The sequence below is a fragment of the Prinia subflava genome, chromosome 17 (assembly GCF_021018805.1).
Source record: "Prinia subflava isolate CZ2003 ecotype Zambia chromosome 17, Cam_Psub_1.2, whole genome shotgun sequence".
Taxonomy (NCBI): domain Eukaryota; kingdom Metazoa; phylum Chordata; class Aves; order Passeriformes; family Cisticolidae; genus Prinia; species Prinia subflava.
The window spans coordinates 1,065,467-1,083,383 of NC_086263.1; the positions used below are offsets into that span (position 1 = coordinate 1,065,467).

Below are 17,917 nucleotides of genomic sequence, written 5' to 3' on the forward strand. Positions count from 1 at the left end.
CCTGAACAAACAGTGCCGAGTGCCAGCTACGGGCTCTTCTGGAGAACTGCACTGCTCTGCAGCAAGAGCGGATCCTGACGGGATCCAGCAGCTCTCGGAGCCCACGGCACCAACCCGGCAGCTCCCACAGCCGCAGGGCAAGGCAGAGTCCCCTCTCCATCAAAAACCCCACAAATTCTCTTTTATGCTGATTGTTATAAATGCCAGGACAATTTATTTCCAAATTCAATAATTTGGTTTATTAAAAATTCAAATCACAAAATTTGGAATCAAATCACAGAATTTTAAGCAATAAAAAAACCACACAAACAGCGATACCTACTTGACAGAATTTCTCCCAGGAAAAAGAGAGCCAAGGGTGACCCTTAGACACGGACCCTGGCCGTCTGTGTCTCTAGCTGGGTACACGAATTTGCCATGTTCGAGGCTTGGTTTTTATACTCTTTATTCTGCCTCTGGCAATATTTCCCCATATTTCCCTTTGTTTCTTGGTTAGCTATTCAAGCCCAAATCCATCTCCGGTCGGATTGAAAAGAGCTCCCCTCCCAAGTCCATGTGTTAATATTCCGTTTCTATGGATCCTTATAGTTGATGAATGTTTGAGATATGGGTGATATTGCTTGATGGTTTGTGAAGGTGGCTCCCAAGGTGTGAGTTGCTGATACCGGCTCATCTCAACAGGTCCCTCCCAATACTTGAGAAGGCTGCAAAGTCTTTTGTTCCCTTCTGAATGGAGACGCCCGATTTTCAGGGTGGTCAGTTTCACCATCTGCTGCAGAAACCTCCTAAAACATAGACTTTTACCTGATATAAATTTATACAGCTTTATCATTTTCCAATTTACCATAAGAACATGAATTAATCATCTCACGTTTTTCACACTGATGTAAACCACGGGCGGCGGCAGCAGTTTGCCGTGCGCTGTGTCCGCCGGGCTGAAGGTGGTTCTGGCCGGGTTCCCGGGCCGACACCCGGCCCCGGGACGGTCCCGCTGCGGGGCCTGTGCGGAGCGGGGGGGCTCCAGCCCCTCAGCGCCGGGGGCTCTGTGTGCTCGGGGCGCTGCACTGCCCAGGCCGAGGGGAACAATTCCTGTTTGCGTCCTGACCCCAGGAGACGCCGGGTACCTCGGGCTGTGGGACGGGCCCGCGGTGCCCGAGCCCCCTCAGAGAGGCAGGAAAGAGAGGGAAGCGCCGAAGGCAGCGGAGGGAAAAGCGGCTTCCCCGGGCCCAGCGGGGGATCCCCGGCACTGTCGCGCCCGCGCCGGGCAGGCACAGCCGGCACAGGGACCGCCCCTGCCCGACACCCCCCGGGCTGCGGCGGAGCGCGGCCCCGCGGGCACCCGGAACCCCTCAGGGCCGCGGCCGCTCCCGCCTTCGCCGCGCGGACACGCCCCGCCCGCAGGTCCTGGCAGGGCCGTAGGAACCCGGGGCCGGCGGGAGGAGCGGCGAGGCCGCGGCCAGGCTGATGCTGCCCGCGGGTCGCGGCCGAAGGTGAGGGCTGGGGGCCAGGGCAGGGGGCCAGGGCCGGGCCGGGCCCCGCGGGGTGCTGACTGCGCTGGGCCTTGCAGGGCGGCGGCGGCGCTGAGGGCGGCGCTGGGCGAAGGCGCGGAGCGGCGGCGGGAGCTGGAGCGGCGGGCGGCGCGGAGCCGGGCGCTCCTGCGGCTCTGGTGAGTGCGGGCCCCGTGTGTGGCGACCCTGCCGGGCCCCTCCATGCCCGGGCGGCCCGGAGGGAGCCGTGTCCGAGGCCCCGCGGGCCGGGGCTGCTGGTCTCGCCTCGGTGCAGCAACGCTGGCCCTCGCCGCTGTTTGTTCCCTCCAGGGATGATGAAGAAGGGGAGCGGCCACAGCCAGGCTCCAGCACTGAACATGGTGAGCGCTTCCCCCGGGCCGGTGCCCCCTCATGGCACACCGGGCCAGTCGCGGTGTTAGGAGTCATTCCAATGCTCTGCATCTACCTAAATACCCCCTCTGCCTTCTTCCTCCTGCTCTTCTCCTTGGGGTTAGCTTGGAGTTGTGCCTTGTTAGCCAAGGCTGGCAATGAAGTGACTGTGGGCCTGACCCAAGTGTGGGAATGTCACTTGTTGAGGGCGGCTTGGGAGAACTGTCCTCTTGTGGCTCACATCCATCCTGGGTCTTCAAAGCTTCTGGCAATCCTGCCTGCATCCTCTGTGCAGTTCCCACAGCTAAAACAATGCCCCCTGCACCATTCATTAGGTTTTGTTTCCTTCTGTGCCACCTGGAAGAACAAGCTAGTGAAGAGTCAAATGGGGAACAACCAGGTTTGAGACTTCTGACAGGTTTTCTCTTCTTGCAGAAGACAGGCCTTCACCCAAGGAGCTAGAGGAGCTGGAACTGCTGAACAGGGCCTTAGAGAAGGCACTGAAAATCAGGAAAAGCATCTTGAAAACTCCATTAGAGGCTCAGGGAGCTACAGCACAAAAATGGGCAGGTGAGGCACGTGCTCCCAAGAAAGCCGAAGAGCTGCAGGTGCCTGTACCTGTTGAGAATGTTCTTGAGTGCAGGAAGGTGAGAGCTGGAAGCAAAAAGCCTTTGTTGTCAAAGAAGCCCTCTCCATTCCAGTTAAGAGCCCCTTACAGGACTGACCCAGATGTGAAGAAACTGCAAAGGAAAGTCCCAGCCAGATGTGTTGCTCAAGGCCCCAGGACAGCTGGGAAGATTTCTTCAAAAGGAATGACTTCCAAACAAGGAAGGAGTCACAGGACAGCAAGTGGCACCAGTGCCAGAGAGGTCTGTGCTGCAGCTGAACCCCAGGAGACACTTGGCTTGTCTGAATCTGCCCCAAATGAGCAGCAAAGCTTTTCTGGAGGGGATTCAGATGCAGGAACAAATTCCATAGCTGCTGGCAAGCATTTACTTGATGCAGGGAAGAAAAGTTGTGGTTTCCTGGGAGAGTCCAGCAACAAGGTGGACACTGCAGGTGCATGGGGAAGGAGCACCTCACCAGGGACAGGCACCCTGCAGGAAAAGGGGTAAGTGTGGGACGTGGGCACCTCTCTTGTTCTGCTGCACACTCACTGCCACGTGTACAGATCCTGCTGGCTGTGGCTGCTCTGGGGGTCCCAGCCTGGCATCATCCTCCTCACATCCCTCTCAAGAGAAAGAATCCTATACAGTTAAAAAGCCTTTATTGTGGTTGAGTAAGTGTTTTCATTTTAAGGGCTTATTCTTGGATGGCTGTGACTTTGAAAGCCTTTCAATTAAGACTTTTGATGTTTCATAGTCCCCTGTGAGTGTTTTGGAAAGCTGTCTCTGTAGAGCTTTCTTGAGCTTTAGCTTTCCTTTGAGTGTACTCTCTATTATAGCATATTGATTTTTTTTTGTGTATTCTAGTTTTTACACGGTGACAATACATAATGCATTATTCTCTCTCTCTCTCTCTCTCTCTAAAGCATGTGCCCTGTGCTGTTTGGAGTGATGGCATCTGGGTTTAATACTGTCCCTGTTAACCTGTAACATACTGCTGTGTAACTACACAAACTACTACAGAACTGACTAGAGTGCAGTTGTTTCAAGGGTTTGGTGTAGGAAGGATTATGAAGGGAATCTTACTGAGATTCTCTGTGGAAAAGTGGCAAAATTAGACCTTGAAGATTGGCTTTGTATTCATGCCAGTCTGTCTTGTTTAAGTAATTTCTTTCCTCTTCTGCTTTAACAAAACATTGAAGCTCAATCTGATGTCCCTGGAAAGTTGAGGAATATTTCTCTCAGCTGCCACAACCTAACCCTTGTGTTTGTGCAGGGAGGAAATGACCCTTTTCACTGGCATTGGAAGGGCCACAGAACACTTTAGTGACAGTTGCTGTGGGAACAGGGATCTGGATTCAAACATTTACCTAAATTCCCAACTGTGGCCTTGCATTCTTAGTCTGCATGTGACTAACAACTGCCAACCCTCCTGTTTTTGTAATAACAATTTAGGGATTATTCTGCTTCAGGGTTAAGAATTGTATTCCCAGTGGAAGCTGGAATGTCCCTTCCCTATTTCTTTGAGTGTGATATGGTGCTAAGCAAAGCTGCCTTGTCCTGCTAAGGTAGGGCAATGGGATGTGGCAGACCAGCCTCCCTGAAGGTGTTGTTTCCATGTCTGTGCTCTGCTGTGCCATGGCTTTGCTCCCAGCTGCCCACCCTGGGTGATTGAAGGCAGGATGCAGGAGCTCTTCTAGCTCAGCTCCATGATGCCTTCAGAGTCGAATCCTTGAGGACAGCCTGAAGACAGTGGTGGATCCAGTCTCCAGAGTTCCTGACATCTCCCATTGCATCTCAATTAATTTCAGACTTTAACAAAACACCATTTTCCCTGTTGGAAGACAAGGCTCAGCTAATTGCTTTCTTGCTGCCAGGATTGATCCTTCTCCTGTTTTACAGATCCCAGCTGAAGCTCCCCCTTCCCTACAAGAAAGCCTATTCCAAGAACTCCAGGTAAGACCAGTCCAGAACTACCCTCAGCTTCAGGGCTGTGAGGAGGGGTCAGGTGTGGCTGTTCTGTGTGCCCTGGTGACCCCACAGGGCGTGGGGCCTGAACTGGGAGCAGGAAGAGCTCCCACACTGCTCCCAAGGCTGCTGCTGAAGATGTGTTCTTGTGTTACTATAGCCACTAGTGCTACTTTTGTTTTCCGAGGGGTAATTACTGTTAGTCACTGTGTCATGAAGTTCCTAGAATGCCTTAATCGTGGGTTTGGTGCAGCAGAAGTCTTTGCTGGTGCCATACACCTGTTAAGGCAGGATGGGATGAGTGTCTATATACTGTCCAACAAGAGTTTCCCAGACCATCCCTGCTCTGCCTTTGCAGCCTGGAAGCACCACAACTGTGTGTGTTTGAGGCTGGTTCCTGCTGCTGAACTCTTACACAAAGTCAGATACAGTGTTACTGCAGGGATGGTGCAGGTGGTTGGGGTTTGCATGCTCTAGTCTGTTCTCCAGTCTTCTGAACGGGTTTCCCACATTTCCTCTGAGAAATCTTGCCATACTTCAGCAGATTGCTCATTATGCTCTTTGTTCAGATAGTAAGCATAAACCCTTTCTTAAATCTAACTATAGCCCCTTGTGCTGCCCTCAAGAATTCTTCCTCCTCTTAGAAACTGTCATTTATCTCACACCAGTTTGTTAGTTGGCCTTTTGCAAGTTGTAAAGGCTTTATACCCTTCATTTTCACTTCTAAATTGAGCCTTTCAGCATTCTAATCACTTTGGTATAATTTTATACTTCTCACTATTGCTTTCAACTCAGTAACAGATTGAGAATAACCTTTGCACTAAAGATCCCTTGTAGAGGGTTTGCATCTTGCCTGGGAACTTCTGTTCTTTCCTGTTCCATTAACCTTGCCACTTCTTTGCATAATGTATGTGTGAAATCTGCAGATTCTAACATGATTTAAAAGACCCATTAGGCTAGAGAGAAGAAGACACATGCACACTTGAGTTAGTCAGGCACTGCAGAACTATTTTAAGCTTCTTCCTGATGGCTCTCGCTTACTGCGGCAGGTTTTGGGAGACAGTCCTTAAGGAAAGGATATGATGGGAACTGTGCATCCATGGGGATGTTGAACTCTGTGAGTGAAATTCTCTGGTAGTGCTGTTATTTGTGCAGTGCTTTATCTCAAAAACTGGTGGACTCTGGTGTAAAGTCCTGGCCAGCTTCCTCATGATACTGTCCTTAAACCTCTGTCTTGCATCCCTGATATGCTGCTGTCATTCTGCTTGCTAAACATACCACTTTGTCCCCTGCAAAAAAATTATTAATGAAGAATTTGAGGAAGTTTGGAACATGAAGGACTTGGGGTGAGAGTTTGTCCTGTCTTTTTTTTGTTTGTTTGTTTGTTTTGTTTTTTTTTTTGTTTGTTTGTTTTTTTTTTGTAAGCCTATACTAACAGAATAAATGTACAGAAAAGCAAATTACTTACTGCTAAGAACGGAAGGGAAAATTTGTTGCTTCCTATGGGGTATAAACACAGGCAGGACAATACAACAGAATGAGGGATGTGCTGTGAGTTCACATTCTTCTTCTGGAAATGTTCTGATCCTTCCCCTCAAAACAAGCAGAGGGAGTAACAGGTGTTCTGAAGTGTCTGATGCTTTCTGCAGGGTGTCCTTGTTGATCTGATAGCAGCCATGAGAGGGAGTTGGGAATGGCTGATAAATAACCTGTGAGAGAGAGGGGGAGGGAGACACTTGTAATTAAAGCACTGATATGCCACACTGGTGTGTCACAGCTCAGTGTGAATACTGTCTGGTACAAAGGAGCATAACTTCACCTCCTGCCCCTTTGAAATTTCAGGGCATGGGAGAGATGTCGTCTGTGCCAAACAAGTGCAGATGCAGCAGCTGCAAGGACGCGTTTTATGGAGAAGATCCAGATGACTGTATCCTTTCTTAGCAGGCACAGGGTGCAATTGCTCTGCAGTGAGCTCCCAGCTGGAGAGAGTTATGCCTCCAGTAACAGCAGTTTCAGCTGGGTTTCTAGACAGTGGGTTTTTTCACAGTACAGCTGTTAAGCACTTATAAAACTTCTGATCCAGCCAAACATGGCCACAAGACAAGCGTGCCCTACACAGCTGTGCTGTGCTGTTCTCCCGTTCCCCCTGCAGTGCCACTTCCCAGGCTGGTCCCCTCTGCCCTGATCCCAGCTAGCCTGGCCTGGGCTCAGGGTGCTGAACAGAACTGGTGCTGTGGAACCTTCCTTAAGCTGCTGTTTGAGTTTTGCTCCCCAAAGCTGACCCCCAGTCCTGCAGAGATAGAGGAGGAATTAAGGGGCCTCCAGGATGTCCCCTCCCGTCTGAGGCAGTATGTGGAAGTTGAGCCTGCAGGTAAGGAGGCAAAAAGGGCAGTGGCAGGGTTGAAGGTGGAATAAGAATGATTTAGGCTCCAGTTCCATGTGTTTTGTGATCTTGGCGTGTGCTGGACATGAGGGATAGGAACATTCTCTTGCCGGAAATGAATGATGGTGAACCTGAGGCCACTCTGGAAGCTGTTTGGGGAGGAAGGTTCCAGTGCTCACACCTTTTCTCTGCTTTTCTTGTAGACCCTCCCACTCTGCAAGGAGAGTATGAAAGCCTTCTGACTTTGGAGGGTTTGCAAACCACGGTGTCCCAGTGCCTGCAGAAGCTGCAGCTGCTGCGAGCAGGTGAGACAGTCCCTGTGTTTGTGGTCAGGTATGAACCTGGCCCTTTGCCATCTGTGTGCAGGACACTGGACCAAGGTTATTTTTCTCCTGATTATCTTTATGGTAATGGAGCACTTAATTCTCTGTTGGCAAACAAATCTGAGGTACCTGTGTGCCACCCCTCTGTGTTCAGGAGACACTTGTAGCTTCGAACTGCTGTTGCATTTCCAGAGGGCTGGGGAGGGGACAATGCAGGCACAGCTTAGGGTGTTCTGATTGTGCCATGTGTGAGGACCTTACCCTGATTAATACAGTGTCTGTAGTTATTAGTTTCTGGGAACAGTAAATAGATCATAAAGTCTGCAAGTACAGCTTTAACTTGTGTGTTTTTGTCTCCTGCCATTTCTTGTACCCTGGCAGCTCTGGAGTCCCAGCTGAGGCTGCGTCCAGACTGCACGGGAGATGTGGGGAGCTGCTCTCCAGCCTGTCACCCTGCCAGGGGACAGACCTGTGACAGTGCAGACATGCTGGCTGTGCCTCTGCTCTGTTACTCCAGTCTCCAGGAGCTGAGAGACCTGTTTGCCTTGAAGCTGCAAGTGTCAATGCTGCACCAAGAGATCGCCTTACAAAAGGTGAGTCTGGGGAAGTGTCAGTGCTCCCGAAGCAGGGAAAGAAAAGAACAATTGTGGGCCACCAGCTACTGTACAAGGTGTTGATGGGCAGCAGCAGCATAGCAAGTTCCCCCAGTGATGTTTCTGTGTTTATGCCTTGTTCTCTTTGTTGGTGAATGGGACTTTTGTTGCTGTTGTTTTTTGTTAGGGCCAGAGTGGAGGCCCTTACATGCCTGACCCTCTCCTGATAAGATTTTATTTACCTGTTCTGAAAGAATTTGGCAGGGGAGGATGTCATTGGTAATGCCCCTTTTGTCAGACCTTTACAGCCCTATAAGGGCACCCACTCCCTCATTCCCTCCTGTGTGACTTCCAGCTGGTGAACTCCTCTGTTCTCTGTTGCTTTCCTTTTAAATCTCAAACCAATGTGCTGCTATTCTTGCTTTTACCATTCTGAGACTCTAAGAACAGGGTAGGAGGTGTCAGCTTCTTCAGCAGCCTGAGCAGAGAGTTTGCCTCACACAGGGATTACTTGTTCCTCTCAGCCAGCTGCAAAGGGCAGAGAGGATCTGTGAAATCAAATCTATTCCTTTGACCTATTCTTTGCCATTGACCGGAATGATAGAGGCTTTGGAAAAGTCATTTTTTTTGTAAGTCAGAGAGGCACTATTAATAACTGGCTGAAGCCCTGTGGCTGAAGACAGATTGTTACCTGACTTCAAATGGGATTTCAGCACTATAATCCTGAATTATGGATTATGAAGGGTTTGGGGTTTTTTTTTAATCTACCCAAAATGAAGTGGTGACCAAAGCCTGATTCCTGCTGCTCTGTTGGCTGACTCAGTTTTTTCTGCACATGTACCCAAATAGGGTGAGCCCTGAGGGTCTGAAGCAGCTCTCTGCAGAGTGTGCAGGATAAGTGAAATTCTTGGGACAGGTAAAGTAAGTGGACATGGAACAAGATAAATACCCCAGAAAAGGATGTATCTATTTCTGGGCCAGGCCCATCCACTGCCTTTCCATGGTGGAATGCCAAGTATCATAGAAATTCCTGGTAGCTGTTAGCCTGTCTTTGATGGTGCAGATCTGTTTCTTCTCAGGTGTCAGGAGCACAGCAGGTGGGTGGAAGTGGAGCAGTGCAGCACTCCCTCATGTGCCAGCTTTTCCCTGAGGTAGCTTTCATGTCTGTAGAAAGAGACTTCCCAGAGATGAGCAGCTGTGTCTGCTCCCCTGTCCCTGTGCAGAGACTTGTGTACAACAGGAGAGGGAACCTCCTGTAGATACTCTGGACTCTATTCTGTTTGGGTCTTCTCTGTCTCCACCAGGGAACAATCACAGGATCACAGAATAACTTGAGTTGGAAGAGACCCACAACATCACAAATCCAACTCCTGGCCCTGCACAGACAGCCCAAGAATCCCACTCTATGCCTGAGAGTGTTGTCCAAACACTCCTGGAGATCTGGCAGCCTTTAGGGAGGTGGCTGACACGTGCAGTTGTCCTCTCTCCTGGGCAGGCAGAGTGTGCAGCTCGCTGGGTGGTTTTGGTGTGCAGGCTGCTCAGACTTCATAACCTCATGCCAGATGAAAAAAAAAAAATTCCCAGGCAAAACGTCTGAGCATTAATTCAAGAGTGGGGCACCAAAGACCAGTTTCTGTCCAGTGATTGAAATCACCATGCTTGAGTTGTCAGTCAGTCCTAATCCCAGAGCTGATACTGATGCTGCACTGGTTGGTTGACAGCGTGGGCTGAGATCCCAACACAGGCTTAATGGGGCAGCAGCCAGGCCAGGGAATGTTGGACAGTTTGAGTCCCTGTAGCCTGTTTGGGCTGGAGTTGGCCACTTAGACTTCTGGCATAACTGGAAGGTGATGGGAACAGTCCTGAGTGAAGGGCTGAGCTTAGTCAGCACTTCAGTGCGTGGCTGCAGAGCTCCTGAACCAGCACCAGCTTCAGTTTCTTGCAGGATGCTGATCTCATCCCAGTGCCAGGCCTTCCCTGCAATGGGGCTGCAGCACTGCCACTTGTCTCACTGCTCTGGAAATACTGGGTGGCTGCTGAAGTAGCTCATGAGCAGAAAATTAACCACTCTGCCTTTATTAAATATGACAAAAGAAAGTATCCATCAATCAATTAGCCTGTTATTAGTCATACTGCTCTGATTAGACTTCATTTGTTATGCAGCCACTTCAAGGAACACTGGAGTGCTGCTGGCTCTGATGACAGTGTTTCCTTTGCTCCTGCCCAGGTGATGATGGCAGAACTGCTGCCTGTCCTGGAGCCCAGGCCATTCCAGGAGGGCTCTGCAGGGCTGTTGCGGGCCATCCACACCCAGCTCTGTGAGGGGGGCCGGCGCTTCCCTGTGCTGGTGAGAGATGAGCTGCTGGACTGAGCTGGGGAGCCTCCTGCTAGTCCTGCACTAAGCAATAAATCTTTCTATGAACTTCTTTACTCTGCCTGTTTATTGAGCTAAATTCCAGGGGGTTGTTGTTGTTATGGGCTTTTTAAATTTTCTTTTTCCAATTTCCTTTTGTATCAGGTGGGCTGGAGCCTCTTTGCTGTAGAGCCAGACTGGGAATGCTGGGAGTGTTCAGACCCAAGAAGAGAAGGCTCCAGGGAGACCTCAGAGCCCCTTCCAGGGCCTAAAGGGGCTCCAGGACAGCTGGAGAGGGACTTTGGATGGGGGCCTGGAGGGACAGGACACAGGGAATGGCTTCCCACTGCCAGAGGACAGGGTTAGATGGGATATTGGGAAGGAATTGTTCCCTGGGAGGGTGGGAAGGCCCTGGCACAGGGTGCCCAGAGCAGCTGTGGCTGCTCCTGGATCCCTGGCAGTGTCCAAGGCCAGGCTGGACAAGGCTTGGAGTAACCTGGGATAATGGAAGGGTGTCCCTGCCCATGGCAGGGGCTGGAATGAGATGAGTTTAGGGTCCCCTCCAACCCAAACCAATCTGTGATTCTATTGTTCTGTATCACTTTCTTGGCCTGTTAAGTGAGGTTTTGTAAAGCCCCTTGAAGGCTTCAGAGACTCTGATTTTGGCTTTTCTTCCAAGGCTGTCTCTGCCAAGCTCTAGATTCTTGACTGCCTCAGGCCACGGGGCTCCTGGAGGCAGACAGTGCAGGGAATAAAACATGGTTTATATTGATTGGATAGCCACAGGATCATGGGTCACGGCCTTCCAGCATCCAGAAATCCTGCGAACCTGAGCTGCTGCTCGCCCGGTACTCTGTTCACCAGCTGGCATAGAGGGGTCATGCAGCATTCCCTGGTTTTGAGGCGGAAGGACAAAGGAAGGAGGCGAGCGGCGCCTGCCGCGCGTCCGGCAGTGCCCGGCAGTGCCCGGCAGGGGGCGGGCGGGTCCCGCTGCAGCCGCAGGGACCCCGGCAGGCTCCAGCCCGGCCCTGCGGCAGCTCCCACCTCGTCACCGCGGGAAAAGGCCAGCTGCCTTTTCTCCTTCATCATGGGGGTTTGTGTGTAATCCCTAAGTTCCCTGGCGTTCCAGTGACAGGTAAAGCTTTGGAGTGAAGTGGAAAATCTCTGCTTGTGAGTACTTAAAATTCCATTCAGGAAGTGTACTACAGCCTAGTACAGTTTGACCCAGACCATATTTCAAAGCTGCACTCTGCTTGTGTGTGTGTGTGTGTTTGTAATTTAGCTCTTAGCAGTGCAAAGATAGTCTTTATTTTTTCCTTATCTTTTTTCAAGGCCAGATTGGTACCTGCCTCTTCTGAATGTCTGTCTCTTTCTGACACTCAAAATTCAATAAAAATCATTCATATGATAGGTGAAAATCAGCATCTTTTACTTTCCCTTTGTATTTTTGTCATAGAATCCCAGGATGAATTGGGTTGGAGGGGGCCTCATCTCATCCCCACCCCTGCCATGGACTGGGACACCTTCCACTAAAACCAGATTGCTCCAAGTCCTGTCCAACCTGGCCTTGAATGCTTCAAGGGGGTAGACACCACTTCCTAAATTAGCATGGCCATATACATGAACCTGTCCATGTTTGAATGGGAGAGCTGACATTTGGCATTGTTAATTAGAGTGCTGTTATGGATAACTTGTGTCTGCAAGCACTGCATGAGTCATGGAGCATCTGCTGCTCAGCGCAGAGCAGGCCAGTGTAAATTGGCAGCAACTTCAGCACCACAGCAAGGACTGCAGAGGTGGGAAAGGGCTGGGAAAAGGAGACAGCCCACAAGAGAGGGTTCACAGGGGTTGTTGCAAACTCAGAAGGCAAGCTGACACTGTGGGAGTTGTGTAGAAGGGGTGCAGAATGTCAGGTAGCTGGGTTGTTCTCTGCCTCTGGGTGCAGCGGGGTTTTGTTTCTCTTCCTGTTCCACATTTTAAAATGTTCAGAAATGTGTAAGACTTTAAATCATTTGAATGACTCACTCTTTCAAACCAGTCTTGTGGTATAGCAGAGGGAGAGAGATTCAATAGCAGTTGAACTCAAGGGCTGGAGGGGCTTTGTTAGAGAATGTGCTGTTGTTATCGGAAGAAAGTACATCCATCTGAGATGAAGAAACAAAGACAGAAGGTAGTGTTTGATGCCAGGGGATAGAATTACAGAAATACAGGAAATGAGTAGTATTTTTGGAAAGTGATAGATGATTCCAGTGTTGTATAGACATGAGCTGAGAAAGCACAGTGAGGGTTAGGGAGGATTATCAGCTCTTATTCCTTCTTTGTCCTCTGCAGTAGCCTTTAAAGGTTTTAGGGTTTTTCCTGCTGAAGGATGGGATCCTGAGGAGGAGGCAGGTTTTTTCTTTCCAGAATCTATGACTTTAAGTACTTCCAACTGCTACAGTTTGTCTTTTTCCCTGGCTCTCTTCTCTCTTTCCCCTCTGCAACTTCTCCACGGACTGTGCTTGTTTTGCAAATGTGTTTGGCCAGTGGAGAGACAGCAGAATTGCTGCTGTTAGTGCACACTGCAAACAGCAGAGCCTCTTGGAGGGTTTCACATGCACTAGTTGTCTTTGGTTAGCATTAGAGAATAACAGAATCACAGACTGATTTGGCTTGGAAGGGATCTTAAAGATCATTTAATTCCACCCCTGCCATGAGCAGGGACACCTCCCATTCTCCCGCCCAACCTGGCCTTGGACACTTCCATGGATCCAGGGGCAGCCCAGCCTCAGCTGTGCTTAGTTCTGAAGCTCTGTTGAGCCCTCCAAGGGGTTTATCCTGCATGCATTACCAGATCTGCCACCAAGTGCTGCTGAAGCCCCTCCTTGGGTGGTGCCACGTGTAGAGACTCAACAGTGGGGCTTCAGGGATGCTCCCCATCTAAAACAGAAATAACTGCACTCTTGGTAAGAGGGACAACATCAGCAGTGGTGTGGAGGAATGTCCTGCTTCTTCCAGTCCTTCTGAGGGGTCTGGCAGCACGTGAGTGGTACCAGAGCATGACAGCCTGTGCCCTGCTGCTGTGACTGTCCGTGGCACACTCCAACCCCTGGGACAAGGGCAGCAGGAGCTCCCTGGGCCGGGAGCATGCACTGGGGTTTGGAGAGGCAAACCCTGATGAGCTGTGTGAGGGATAAGGGAATTTCATCAAAGAGCAGTTTAAGATGGTAGATGTTGAAGTGGGAGGAAAACTTCCAGCCCCCTCTGAAGATGACAAATTTGCTGTTGATGTTATTCTTTAAATGAGCTTTCTGTGAGCTCCAGAGAGCAGGTTACTTGATTAAAACTGTGTGTGAGTCAAGCCTGAAGCATTAACACCTGACTCAGCAAGTTGTTGTGCCAGTCTAGAGTTCTAGAAAGAGCACCGGTGCTGCAAAATGCTGGGACAGAGCTCTTGGATTTTAGGGGAGCTACTTGGGGTGAGCTGTATGTCCTCCACACCCATTGTTTAGTTTTTATGTTCTTTTACCCAAATCAATCTCTCCCCAAGTTACAGAATTCAATATGAGCTTGTCATTTCCAGCTGAATCTTTGCTGAGAAATTTTGTCTGCTTCTGCTAAATCTGAAAGGGGTGGTTTGGGGTTCCATATGCATGCAGAGCACACTGAGGATGCTGGATGTGGGAACTGCAGGACACTGAGAGCTCCTCCAACTGGCCCAGGGTGTCTAATTATCAGGATACTGTAAGCAGTGAGTGGGAAATGCTTTAATAGCCTTATGAATGCCAGGAGAAGGAGCCAACAGGGATTTTTTGTGGGCAGGCCGCCAGTTCATGGCTGTGCATTTCCAGTCCTGAGTCCTGTCACCATTGTGGAGTCCCTGAGAGGCTGAAGCAGATGATGGATCTGACACCAGGGCTTGTCACTTGTTATCTGTAAAACAGAGGCTGATTTCACTTGCTCATGAGCTTGGTTTTATATGTCTGTGCTCTCTGCAGCAAGGCCTTTTGTTCTGGTGGATTCTGGTTGAAATTTATAAGCATGTACACTGGAATTGGTGCTGCTGGCATCTGGTTTCACTGACAGTTTCCTAGTCCTCCGTCACAGACATAAATAACAACCTCACAAAAGAAAAGCCCTAACCATTGCTCAGTCTGACATGAGAACAATTAATTAAACAGGTATTAAAGTTCCTACCATTCACCACACAGATTGAGAACTATTTTTGCAACCACCACCCAGAAGAAAAGATCTATCATCTTGGTTTTAATTTGTGGAGAAAGAAAGGGTTTAGCATTGTAATAAAGAAAAATCTATGGCTGCTTAATTAATCTGAGCTCAGTTAGAAAGAAGAGGGCAGGAAGCAGCATGCCACATGTGCAAGGGAACAAAGAGCTGGGAATGGGAGGGGGAAAACATTAAAAGGGAGTTTTGAACTATAATTTCGGAAGGCGAAAGTTTAAAGTAAAGGGTTATTTAGGCACACAAATGAAGATGTTTGACTTATTTTTAGACAGAACAAGAAAAATAACCAGTGGATTAGGAGTGTGGATAAGAAAAAGTAACTAGAAGCAAGATGTGAATCAGTGGAGGAGCCTGGCCTTGGAGAAAAGCTTGTCTGTAGTCTTCCCTCCTGGTTTCTGGGAACACAAGCTCCCAGATGTGCTCATGCTGCTGTTAGGTTTGTCCTCAGCCCTTACACTTTGTAGAGGGAAACTATTTATTTATCTCATCTGAGCTCCATCTTAAAAGAAAGACTCAAGGGAGGCCTCGTGCATGTCCAGGTCAGCAGGACTCCAGTGGGGGCTCCTTCCTGCCCCGCAGATGGCGTTGGGTTGTACATTCCCTTTCACTGCAGCTCTGCAGCACCTCAGCCTCTTTCTCCCTCTCTCCAAACCACTGTGCCACAGCTGTTGGTTCAGCTGGCACAGCCTCAGAGCTTTGCAATTTGCAAGTGTGTTTTCTGAGGATCTCACCCTTTGGGGTTTTGTTTTCGTGCTTCAGACTCTGAATTTCAGAACACACAGCAGTTTTCTCTCGAGGTGAAATCTATTAGAGGACATGTTAGCAGTAGACCTTGCTTTGGAATTGTTGGGCAGCTGAGTGCTGTCATGCAAGGTGAGGGCATCTGCAGCTCTCACTGCCTCCAGGATGGGAGTTTTGGGTACCAACCAGGCATAGGAACACGAAGGAGAGAGCACAGGAATCAGAGAATCATTTAGGTTGAAAAGAGCTTTAAGAACTTCAAGTCTAAATGTTCCCCCACTGAAAGACCACCATTAAACCATGTCTATACATCTTTTAAATCCCTTCAGGAATAGTGACCCAACAGAAAAAAAAACTTTGAAAATTTAGTGAAACCATAAATAGTGCTTTAATTATAATATTGTGCTGACTGCATAATGGGATAGAATTCAAATACTTGGATACTAGATGCAGGGATGAATCAGACAGTATTTTTTGTTTTTAAGCAAGTTTGGGCATATAAATTTAAACATAACCACATGTTTCTGTGACCATTCCAGGCTCACTTTTAGGTCATTAGGAAATTCAGTTTATTTGCCAATATCCTTTCAACCATTTTCAATCCTAACTACCTGGTTTTGTCTCAGTTTTAAATGGTGTTCGTTGTGTTGTGCTGTCTGGAGTCTTCTTGAGGGTGACAGAGCTCTCGGCAGAGATCCTGCTGTCCTTGCAAGAGCAGACTCACCAGATTTAACGGAGTTGTTTGACTGAACAAAGCATTCATGATTTGAATCATGTGTGATTCCATCCCCCTTCCTCCTACCAGCGAGAGCACCGTGGTCGCTATTCACAGGGAGGAGTTCAGGGTCTTGCTTATGACTATGCAAACAGTGTTATTTAGAGTTTGGGCTTTTGATTAGGGTTTTTTTTGTTTTGGTTTTTTTTTAAGAACTAATTACAGTAAAACAACTTATTTCTATGTATTAAGTGCATTTCTTATTTGTGAGCCTTAAAACCAGTGTGCCTGGTATGAGTCACTCGGCTCCACCGGTGCCTTGCCCAGCTCCCCAGGCAGTGCAGAGTACCCACAGCTCCTTCTCCAAGGCCAGAGGATATCAACAAAGCCGCTGGGGATCTCTTCTCGCAGTTTGCAGTTTTTCCTGTCTCTGGATCACAGCTGTTCTCAGTACTGTTTGTGCTGAGTGCCCACTGTGGCCTGAGCTGGGCGCTGAAGAGCAGCAGAAGGTGGAAAGGTCTGTACGAGCTCAGCCCTAACGCTGGGAAGGAACGTGGCTGTGGCCAGAGGGTGAGGTAATGATTCTTTTCCATCTGCTCCCATCCATCTTTGAATCCACAAGAAAGCAGCCTTCTTGGGAGACACGTGAACCCCTCATTTCAAGCCCCATCTCTGGTTTGGAAGTTCCTCTGGAATGCTGTGGCTGGCGCTGGCGTTCTCCCTGTGCCAATGGCCCAGAGGGGCTCCCCATGCAGTGTAAAGCCATGGGCCCAAAATAGCTCAGAGATGTCACCCAGCAACTTGTCACTGTTGCCAAAGTCTTTGTTGGAGTGCATCAAGGTGACACTTGGCTGCTATTTTCAGCCCCACACTTCCCGATGGCTGTTGGTGCTTTATACCCCTGCTTTGATTATTTATTTATTTACTTTTTGCTGAATCACAGACCTGGAAAATATTTCTTAGGTCACTGAGGATCCAGAAATGTGCCTCCTGGTTTATTTTGCAGCCTGTTTTCCAGCTTTACTTGGCACGAGACAGCTTAAAATGGACTATGAGATGCCACCTGTGCTTCTTCAATGACACTTTCCTGCTGCGTGAGTTTATTCCCTGCTCTTTATCTTAAAATTAATAGAGCTGCTCAAAGCTTAACACTGGCTATGCCAGGTTTTTTTCCCCAGTCAGCTGTGGTTGTTGGTGCCATATTCACCTGTTCTCATTTCTCTGCAATTCTTCATTGCAGTCAAAGCTTATGGTGGCGGACAGTTGTGCAATAAATGGTTATTCAGTATTTCCTATCCCAGTCTTAATCTTTCATGTGGCTCTTGCATGAACTGTACCAGATTTTCATCATGAAAAGGGGGTCAAGCACTGGCACAGGCTGCCCAGGGCAATGGTGGAGTCACCATCCCCAGAGGGATTTAAAAGAAGTGTGAATATGGCACCGGAGGACATGGTTTGGTGGTGATCACAGTAGTGCTGGGTTAGTGGTTGGAACTGATGATTTTCCAACCTTAACAATTCCATAATTCTGTATAAGCCAAATAAAGGCAGAATTATTAATTTCCACACAGAGCCAAAGGAAAAAAACCCTTGTGGGGATTTCTAAGTTATTACAAACTGGCGGGGTTCGTTGTTTTTGCCAGTTCCTCTGTGCAATAACTCAATGTCTGTGGTCTGTTGGCATTTAATTTTTAACCGAGTGAGGGTCACATGTTGAGAGAACAGTTCTCTGTGTGAGAGGGCTTCAGGACTGCCAGCTGCTGGATTTCTACAACCTAGACCCCAGTTTTGTGTGTCCCAAAAATGAGCAACGAGGTGGGCACAAGTGAGTATTATTTCTTTGACTCATGCAGGGACATATGTGAATTGTGTAACAGAGATTATCTTGATTATCTTTGTCCACAGATGTTCCTGCCAGATCTGTAGTTTTCTGTTCTTCTTCCCAGCCCCATTACCTTCTAGTTCTGGAGAAAATAAGGCATAATCCCTTCATATACAAAATTCCCCTATGCAGTGGTTTAGCTCCAGGAGGGAGTGTGCTCACCCTGAGCACAGCAGGACCTGGAGCCATAAGCAGAGCAAGTGGCATGAGGGTGTCTCTGCATCCCGGCCCTGCCTTTTTTGCTGTAGCACAT

At 49.0% G+C, this 17,917-nt stretch overlaps 1 protein-coding gene and 1 long non-coding RNA gene across 3 annotated transcripts; one reads left to right on the forward strand and one right to left on the reverse strand.

Annotated features, from left to right (window-relative positions):
• Positions 1 to 211: 211 nt before the first annotated feature.
• On the reverse strand, positions 212 to 994 carry LOC134559684 (uncharacterized). Its single transcript, XR_010082565.1, has 2 exons — positions 872 to 994; positions 212 to 785 (listed from the first exon to the last, which is right to left on the reverse strand). It is a non-coding gene; the product is annotated as an uncharacterized LOC134559684 (long non-coding RNA).
• On the forward strand, positions 925 to 10,175 carry TEDC2 (tubulin epsilon and delta complex 2). Of its 2 annotated transcripts, none has more exons than XM_063414717.1 (10): positions 925 to 1,490; positions 1,568 to 1,666; positions 1,818 to 1,867; positions 2,313 to 2,988; positions 4,385 to 4,438; positions 6,293 to 6,377; positions 6,713 to 6,821; positions 7,037 to 7,138; positions 7,538 to 7,749; positions 9,054 to 9,965. In XM_063414717.1, the coding sequence occupies exons 1-10, from the start codon at positions 1,465 to 1,467 to the stop codon at positions 9,201 to 9,203; spliced, it is 1,563 nt and encodes a 520-aa protein (XP_063270787.1). In that variant the 5' UTR covers positions 925 to 1,464; the 3' UTR covers positions 9,204 to 9,965. The 2 variants fall into 2 exon arrangements, with proteins under 2 accessions (XP_063270787.1, XP_063270789.1); XM_063414719.1 differs by lacking the exon at positions 9,054 to 9,965 and adding an exon at positions 9,977 to 10,175 and having other exon boundaries at positions 980 to 1,490.
• The last annotated feature ends 7,742 nt before the right edge of the window (positions 10,176 to 17,917 follow it).

Excerpts from the sequence above, each read along its gene's own strand:
- TEDC2 (XM_063414717.1), top strand. The coding sequence starts at position 1,465 with ATGCTGCCCGCGGGTCGCGGCCGAAG. Across the intron at positions 1,868-2,312 it reads AGGCTCCAGCACTGAACATG|AAGACAGGCCTTCACCCAAG; the intron begins GTGAGCGCTTCC and ends CTCTTCTTGCAG. Across the intron at positions 6,378-6,712 it reads TGGAGAAGATCCAGATGACT|TTTTGCTCCCCAAAGCTGAC; the intron begins GTATCCTTTCTT and ends CTGCTGTTTGAG.